Here is a 9492-nt window from a genome sequence, read left to right as displayed (position 1 = left end):
GCGATGAGCTATTTGCAAAAAATGTTTCAAAAAATTATTTATTTGGGGGCAAGACGGCCACCTCCTCCGGGGGAAGACGGCCACCCGTAATTTTTAAATTTTATTTGATATAGGTTACATTTTTGACGGGTTTTTTGACTATTAAGACATATTTGTAGATAAGGAAAAGCATTTTCAATAAAACTATCCATTTTTGATCAAAATGCTGTTAAATACCGTTTCGACAACATTCTTTACTGTGATATAGCAACACTCATTGATCAGTATGAAATCCTATGAAACTTTTCATAAAAATCGCTAATTTAATATTGTTTACATAATTTTGATTTACTTATTCTTATCAAAATACACAAACTAATTATTTTGCATCAAATTGTGTTTGTTTTGTAGTAAAATTCACAGTTTTTCATAAAATGTGGTCGCAATAATATGAAATTCACTGAGCCAAAATATGAAAATTTTTAAACAGCATTTTTCTTCACATTTGAAACCTGATTTTTTCAACCAAAATAGTTATGATGTTCAGAGAAGTCTGTTCAACCAACCTTGTAGGAATTTGGGTGGATTTAGCAAAGTTATTAAGTTAATTTATAGCACTGGCTGTCTTACCCCACATGGGTGGCCGTCTTACCCCGCGTATTTCATATATATACGATTTCAATTATTTTTTTAAAATTCCTGAAAAGTATTGAAAATTGGTTTTTAGACTAACTAATTTATGTCATTTCTATAATGGACTAGTAGTAGAACAATATGTACGTAGTTTGAGATCAAAATAATCTGTTGTGTAAATTTTATTAGACTTCTCCCTTAGGGTGGCCGTCTTACCCCCATCTCCCCTAACATAAATGTACCGTTTTTATTTGGCTGTGTAAGCGCCAATGTATATTATTTGTTTTAAAAGCAACGATATTAAAGTATTACAACAACTGCTAATAATGTTTCAGAGATGGCGAAATAATAAATCTTTTTCGCCATCTCTGAAACATTATTAGCAGTTGTTGTAATACTTTAATATCGTTGCTTTTAAAACGGATAACATAAATAAACTATGACTGGATGTCACATTAACGAACAACGGTGACGCAGTAAAATCGACAAATAAAAAAAAAATGATCACAAACTCAAAAATTTTAATATACATGAATTAAGCAATCGGGAAATTAAGAAATCCATAATTAAAAATATAAAAAAAAACTAATATTTCCACATCAAGAAACATTAAAAAACATTAAATCAGATATTTGAGAAATTTAAAAATGCAAATAATTATATCAGGGAAAAAAACAATAAATCACAAGTTCAAAGCTTGAAAAATCAAATAATTAAAAACTAAATATTTCAAAATGATTAAAGTTCAAAAAATCTTAATTTAAAAATTCAAAATAAAAAAAAGGTTGAAAAAATTAAATAAAACAACAAAAGTTTTTTTTTAATATTTATGAGATCAAAACACAACAAATTCAAAAGCTACAGTTGAAAATAATAAGATAGAAACTTAAAGAAATTAAAATTTCTAATACAAGTAAAATGAATAAGTTCTGTAAATCAAAATTATTAAAACTCAAATATAAAAAAAATAGGAGCAGTCAAAATTTCCAATCTCTAAATCCTCTAAATTTGAGTTTCTGACCTAAAATATGACTTCGAAAAATGTATTTATATGTGAAATGAAAGCTGTTCATTTGTTGAAATTTTCAAAATGAAACTTTATTTTTAAATTGTAATGCTTTTTTTTGTTTTTGTTAATATAAAACTAAGAATTTATTATTTTTTTGTTATTATTTTACGATACAAATATGTTGTTAAAAAATCTTTCTAATTGAAACATTTTCACACGTTTCATTGTGAGTGAAACTAGTAAATATTGTCAAAATGCTCAAATATTTTGGAAATGTTTATGAAACTTTCACTTTCACTTAACTAAGGTATAAAACTGTAATAAAAGCAAAAATATAAGCATTCCATATTAATTTAAAAGTTATTATGACCAATAAACTGGGCCTCAAACTCACTTTGCACTTAGAAACATTCCACCTTGGGACTCGAACTCATGACAGTTGAATAACGAATCTGATTGACTACCATCTCATTCAGACAGACTTAATTTTGAAATCGGAGGAATGAAGCGGTTGAAAATATAGTTCAAAGTTTTTGATTAAATTATGCCTTAACATAAATTGTTCCAATTCAATGTTCCCATTTTCAAAATATTGAAAAAAAAGCTTTAAATTTCAATGAAAACACAAGTACCTACAAACAACTAAATACCTTTTTCAAATACCGAAAACAATAATAATATCAACAAAACTGAAGGAAAACTGTCATTTTCCGTTTGCTATTATTTTTAAGTTACAAAAATGTTAAAAAAGGGCAATTTAAAGAATAAATGTATTTTTAGTCTTTCAATTTATAAATCGTTTTTTTTTCATTATAAAAAAACTAATTTTGTACATATGGCCCGCAAGCTCATTTGAGCTTCAAATTTGGCCCGGCATCCAAAAACTTTGAGCACCCCTGATTTATATGATTCAAGGTTGCGTAGAAATTAAAAGTTCAAGAATTTAAGAATTTAAGAATTTAAGAATTTAAGAACTTAAGAATCTAAGAATCTAAGAATTTAAGAATTTTAATTACGACAAAATAACATTTGTTTTTTGGTTCATATAAGAATACAAATTGGTAACACCGTTAAAGGTATAATTTATTATTAGCCAATTAAATTTACCTGTTATTTAACACACATATTTAGTATATTCCGAGGTATATTAAAAAACAATTGAAGATCAAAAATTATTCCTAAACAAATATTTATTTGAAATTATTAAACTCAAAAGAAATGTGTCTTTTGAAAGTTTTTAAAAACAATTTGATTTGTAGTACAATTTTTTGTAGGGGTACTAGCCGTGCTGTTTGAACTAAGCCTGAAATCGTTAACATAAAAAATCGTTCTCAATAAAACCAGACATCAAAAACTACCCCAAAATCATCTATAATTACAACTTATAATAATGCTTAATTTAACAAAACTTGCTCATTTTATGTAAGCGTGTAGTCAACATCCATCACACCAAATTGCAGTAACTTTTCAACAAGAAGGGTCTCATGGCGCAGGGGTAGCGGCTTCGGCTGCCGATCCCGATGATGCTATGAGACGCGGGTTCGATTCCCGCCTTATCCACTGAGCTTCTATCGGATGGTGAAGTAAAACGTCGGTCCCGGTTTCTCCTGTCTCGTCAGAGGCGCTGGAGCAGAAATCCCACGTTAGAGGAAGGCCATGCCCCGGGGGGCGTAGTACCAATAGTTTAGTTTCGTTTCGTTTCAACAAGAAAGAGAAGAGAGAGCTTGCAGAAAAGTACGGGAACGGTTTTGCTGCAACTTCTACCTCTCTCACTGCAGAAGTTCTACCTGAGAGAAAAGTTACTTTTGTTGCAGAAAAGTACGGGAACGCTCTGCTGCCGTTTTTGTGCAGAATTGCAGAATTCTGCAGTACGGGAATAGACCTATTGGCTGTTTTGTTTTGCCGTGGAGTCGTGAAGGCAGCTTTTTTGCCAACGATTTTCATTCCATCGTCATCGTTCGAACCGACAACATCGTAGCAGCAGCAGCAGCAGCGGAAAAAAAACAACGACTGGAGGAAATCAAGAGCGAGCTCCGAGAAGAAGAAACACGCCAGCGTGTGCGTGAAATTGCTGCCAAAACGACGTCGAAGGAGAAAAACAAGGCCTACTTGGATGAACGCTCGAGAAGATGGCCACAAGAATCAACTTCTGCTGCAATTTAACAAAATGGCGCTTTTCAGCGCCAACGAAAAATTCACAATTCATTGTTTCAAATGATTCATGCACTGCTTTTGGTGCATTTTTAAAGCTTTTGACGCTTAGCGTTTAAATTAATTTAAATATTTCCCCCAACATTTTCATTTAAAAAAATGAACGAATATTAACAATTTTCGCTTGCAAGTGTCAAACGTCAAACGATCGCAGCAGCAGCGGAAAAAATCAAAGACTGGAGGAAATCAAGAGCGAGCTCCGAGAAGAAGAAACACGCCGGCGTGTGCGTGAAATTGCTGCCAAAACGACGTCGAAGGAGAAAAACAAGGCCTACTTGGATGGACGCTCGAGAAGATGGCCACAAGAATCAACTTCTGCTGCAATTCAAAATGGCGCTTTTCAGCGCCAACGAAAAATTCACGAAAGAGTTATCGTTTCAAATGATTCATGCACTACTTTTGGTGCATTTTTAAAGCTTTTGACGCGTAGCGTTTAAATTAATTTAAATATTTCCCCCAAAATTTTCATTTTAAAAACCCGATTTAATATCACCAGAGGTGAAATAGAGCCTTTCTTACAAAATGATGAAACTCCGAGAAATATATTGGTGCAATTATTTTTTCAAAAACATAATGATACCATCCAGTGAGAATTTTACCTAAAGCTTCGAATCATTTAAGGCTAAACCTCAAATACATTTTTTTTTAAATTTCAGAAGTACATTATTTGTCGCAAGACATTTGAATTTAATTAAGAAAACATAGTGGATTGAAATTATTAGAAAAAAAAATAAAGGGTACTCAGTCTATAATGTTAGTCTATGATTAACTAAAAAAAATATGTATCGCTATTGCACTTTGTCGATCAATTATCAGAAACCAGAAAGAACACTTTCACGCGCAAGCGTAAAAGCGCTGGCGTTGAAGCTTCGACTTGACGACTTTTCGAGCGATAATGGGCTGAGACTTTGAATTTGATGTTCAGTATATGATTGTGTATAAATCCAAGCGAACGGTCAGCGAACGACTGGACAACGCGTACCATAGGTACATTATGTACCGTAGGTATAAAATAGACCCACCAAGTGGTCCTTTAGCCTCTTGTCCTGTAACCCGATACCCTGGCCTCCCGCGGTGCTGGCCGGGATACTAGTAACCATTGCAGAGATCGGGTAACCAACCCCCGGTGGAAACTTTGGTAGTATGCTGACAGGGTAAGGGGGGCTCCACCCTCTTCGGAGGGTGTAGCTGTACCGTTAGGCTTCGAGACAAAAGCCCCCGTTACGGTGTCGAGAGAAAACCGCAGCTGGGTCCCGGAAGCTGCAAGGTGGCAGCCCCACCCCGAGACTAGGTATTCGCAGCCCTGGTTAGGCGGCATACCGAAGTAAATCACCAACTCAGAAAAACGAAAGAAGAAATTCAGGACGGATTAATCGGCATCAGACCAGGCGATGTAAAAAGGACAACGATTGGAAACTCGGTACTTGGAACGTTCGAACTCTCCAAGATCCTGCACGTGCTGGCCTTCTTGCCCGGGAGCTGCACAAGCTGAACGTGCATGTGGCCGCCATCCAGGAAGTTCGATGGCCCGGTCATGGAGAGCGAGAATTCACGGCGGTGGACCCCATCGCCAACACCTCTTTCAAGTACCACATCTACTACAGTGGCGGCGAAAAGGCGATGCACGGAGTCGGTTTCGTAGTGATTGGGGATCAGAAGAACCGAGTCATCAAGTGGAAGGTGGTGAATGACCGGATCTGCGTGTTGAGAATTAAGGGCAAATTCTTCAACTACAGCCTGATCAACATCTACGCTCCGACGAACGACAAGCCCGATGACGAGAAAGACGCTTTCTACGAGCGTCTTGACAAGACCTATGGAGAGTGCCCAAGACACGACGTGAAGATAGTCATCGGAGACGCAAACGCGCAGGTCGGAAGGAAGCCTTCTTCCATCCTGTCATCGGCAAGGAGAGCCTTCATCCTCGCACGAATGACAACGGCCTACGTTTGGTCAATTTCGCCGCAGCCAGAGGAATGGCTATCTGTAGCACCTTCTTTGCGCGCATGAACATTCGGAAGCACACCTGGCGACACCCGAATGGCGAATCGTGCACACAAATCGATCACGTTTTGGTGGATGGTCGACACTTCTCGGACGTGATGGACGTCCGATCGTACAGAGGACCGAACATCGACTCTGATCACTTCCTGGTAGCGTGTAAAATCCGAGCTAGGCTGTCGAACGTGCTGACCCCGCGGACTGCGAGGATAGCGCGGTTGAACGTCCAGCGCCTCGCGAGCAGCGACGTTGCTGCAGAGTACAGTCGGAAGCTCGACGAGCGGATCAACGAGGACGCGCCTACGGGTAACCTGGACGAGCAATGGGGAGCCCTCCAGAGCATCGTCAACACAACGGCTACCGAAGTGATCGGCACGACCAGAGGACGCAAACCCAAAGGGTGGTTCGATGCGGAGTGCCAGCGAGTGACGGACGAGAAGAACGAGGCCAGGAAGCGTATGCTCGTTAAGGGTACGCGCCGAAACTGTGAGCGATACAGTGAGTTGCGAAGAGCAGAAAACGAATCCACCGCCGAAAAGAACGGGAGTACGACGAAACGGTACTTGCCGAAGCGGAAGCACAGTACAACGCGAACGATAAGCGGAGGTTTTACGCGACTGTCAACGGTGTAAGAAGGAAAACCACGCCTTCCCCTGTGATGTGCAACGACACGGAAGGCAACCTGTTGACAGACAAGACTGCGGTGGCGGCTAGGTGGATGGAGCACTTCCAGCAGCTGTTGAACGGTGAGGCACGAGAGGGAATCGTCGAGGACAGGATACACGTTGAGGAAGATGGAAAAGCTGTGGACCCGCCTACGTTGGAGGAAGTAGCTAAGGCTGTTAAAGAGCTCAAGAACGGGAAATCCGCGGGAAAGGACGGACTTCCGGCCGAACTTTTCAAGCACGGGAGTACGCGGATGACCGAGATTCTGCACCAAATCATCCTACGCATTTGGTGCGAAGAACAGCTTCCGACCGACTGGTTAGATGGGCTCGTCACCCCAATCTACAAGAAAGGGCAAAGACTCGATTGTGCCAACTATCGAGGCATCACAATCCTCAACGCAGCGTACAAAGTACTCTCCCGCATCCTGTGGAGCAAGCTGAGACCGATGACCGAGACCTTTGTCGGCAAATACCAGTGCGGTTTTCGAGCGGGTCGGTCAACGACGGATCAGATGTTCACTCTGCGACAAATCCTCGACAAGTTCCGGGAGTACAACCTGCAAACACACCATTTGTTCATCGACTTCAAGGCGGCGTACGATTCGGTCAAAAGAAACGAACTTTGGAAGATTATGGTAGAACACGGCTTTCCGGCGAAGCTTATAAGACTGATTCGTGCAACGCTCGACGGAGCAAAATCAAGCGTGCGAATAGCCAACGAGACATCTGAAGCTTTCGTTACGTTGGATGGATTGAAGCAGGGCGATGCTCTCTCGAACTTACTGTTCATCATAGCGTTGGAGGGTGCTGCGCGAAGGGCAGGCGTGCAAAGAAACGGAACACTCATCACTAAATCGCACATGCTGCTTGGATACGCTGACGACATCGACATCATTGGTATCGACCGTCGTTCAGTGGAGGAGGCGTTCGTCCCTTTCAAGCGGGAAGCTGCGAAGATCGGACTGACCATCAACACTGCCAAGACCAAGTATCTGGTCGCTGGCAGAGCGCGTGGCAGTGCAGGTGATGGTGTTTCGGAGGTGGAAATAGATGGAGAAAGATATGAGGTGGTGGATGAATTTGTATATCTTGGTACACTCGTGACGTGCGACAACGATGTGAGCTGCGAAGTGAAACGGCGGATTAGTGCTGCAAACAGGGCCTTCTACGGTCTTCGTAGCCAGCTAAGGTCCCGCAGCCTAAGGACGCCTACGAAAATCACGCTGTACAGGACCTTGATACTCCCTGTAGCTCTTTACGGTCACGAGTCGTGGACGCTAAAGGAGGCTGACCAGAGAGCACTTGGGGTCTTCGAGCGGAGAATCCTGCGTTCTATCTTCGGCGGCAAGCAAGTAGGAGACCGGTGGCGCAGGCGCATGAACTTCGAGCTGTACCAAGACTACAAACATGCTGATATCGTAAAAGTCATCAAGCACGACAGGCTAAAGTGGGCTGGACATGTAGCCAGAATGTCGGACGAGCGGGCGGCTAAAACGATATTCAGCAGTGAACCTGGACGGGGTCGTCGGCTTCGTGGAAGGCCTCGTACGCGTTGGCTGTGTGCAGTCGACGAAGATGCAAGAGCGGCCAACATTGTGGGCGACTGGAGACGAGCGGCCCAAGATCGAGCATCCTGGAAATCTTCGATTAGTTCAGCGTTGGGTCGATAGACCTGTTGCTGATAAAGTAAAGTAAGTAATAAATCCAAAAATTTAATAGGAAAAAATAGGGTAAAAATAAGACGAAAAACACTAAAATCGCAATATCTCTGGAAATACATTTTGAAAAAGCTTCAAATTTTGGGCCTAAACAGTTTGTTGCGAGCACACCGTGCCGACTGCGCCGACTGCGCCGACCGTGCCCCTCGGATCATCGCCCAAACGAGATTGAATAAAAATGGTATAGATAAGATCCGTCACGCTGACGCAGGAAGACAGATAAGAGAAGACGATGATCTCGCAGGTTTAAGGGTATCAGTTGTCAACTAGCAATTAAACAAAATACTAGCAGTTGAATTTTGGTAAATTATACTTTCTGTAATTTCTTTATATTTCTAACCAGAACTGTATTTTTTAGCAATTAATTGATTAATCGAGCACTCTGGCTCGTTGATAGAGTTCGTCTGTTTGTGACAAGTGTGAAAGTAGGAGACTAAATGTAAGTTTTGAACTATTAATACGCGAATGAATTTGAACTTAACCCTAACTGAATTTAAATATATATTTTAGCTTTGAGCTATACTCTACCACAAAACCCAGAGTTTGCTACAAGAAGTCCGAATATTTTACGTCGCCAACAGAAACTCAAAGATTTATATACGATGGCCTCGAATCCCCGCAAGTCGTTCGTTCGTCAGACCCGCTCGATGACGCGCGTGGCTCAAGAAGCAGCTAACCTCCAAATTGGAGACGCTCGAGATGATGCAGCGAAACCGTTCGAGCCGTCTGTCGTCGAACCGGAGCGAGGGGATGAGCAGGATTGCGCTGGATGTACCAGGCCGAACAACGCCAAGCTGTACATGGTGCGGTGTGAAAAGTGCGAGCTGTACTTCCACTTCTCGTGCGCGAACGTCACCACCGCAACCGTCAATCAGCCGCCGTTTGTGTGCCGTACTTGCGTGCCCTTTCGGCCAAGATCTGCCCGTTCATCGGGCTCCCATGTGAGCAGTACACGTTCGGCACGAATTGCCCTAGAACTGCAGCAGATGGAGGAGCAGTTCCGGATCCAGGAAGCGCTCACGAAGGAACGACTCGCGCAGTTGGAGCGACAGTACCTGTACAGCTCGAAGAAGTACGCGCTTCTTCGGGAACAGGAAGAAGAAGATGGGGACGTAGTGTCCGTAGCAGAGACAGCCGCGCTTCGACGAGCAGGGTTGAGAAGTGGTTCAATGCTCAGGCTGAGACCGGGAACACCGGTCCAGGCGTAAACAAGGAGACGACCGAGTCTGAAGATCACGTTCAGCCACTGAGTGAGGACAAGGCCGATAGTCTG

At 41.9% G+C, this 9492-nt stretch overlaps 1 protein-coding gene across 1 annotated transcript; it reads left to right on the top strand.

The window, feature by feature from the left end:
• Nucleotides 1-5808: 5808 nt before the first annotated feature.
• Nucleotides 5809-8584, top strand: LOC119770232. Its single transcript, XM_038264686.1, has 3 exons — nt 5809-6331; nt 6373-7096; nt 8578-8584. Exons 1-3 carry the CDS (start codon nt 5809-5811, stop codon nt 8582-8584), a joined length of 1254 nt encoding a protein of 417 aa, XP_038120614.1.
• The last annotated feature ends 908 nt before the right edge of the window (nt 8585-9492 follow it).

The sequence above is a fragment of the Culex quinquefasciatus genome, chromosome 1, assembly GCF_015732765.1.
Source record: "Culex quinquefasciatus strain JHB chromosome 1, VPISU_Cqui_1.0_pri_paternal, whole genome shotgun sequence".
NCBI lineage: Eukaryota > Metazoa > Arthropoda > Insecta > Diptera > Culicidae > Culex > Culex quinquefasciatus.
The sequence above is the reverse complement of the archived record's forward strand: the minus strand, read 5'-3'. Positions and strand labels throughout refer to the sequence as shown.

What these genes read in the sequence shown, in the direction of transcription:
- LOC119770232 (XM_038264686.1), top strand. Translation starts at nt 5,809, where the DNA reads ATGGCTATCTGTAGCACCTTCTTTGCGCGCATGAACATTCGGAAGCAC. An exon ending in CCGAAACTGTGAGCGATACA is followed by an intron (nt 6,332 to 6,372) that starts GTGAGTTGCGAA and finishes ACCGCCGAAAAG; the next exon opens with AACGGGAGTACGACGAAACG.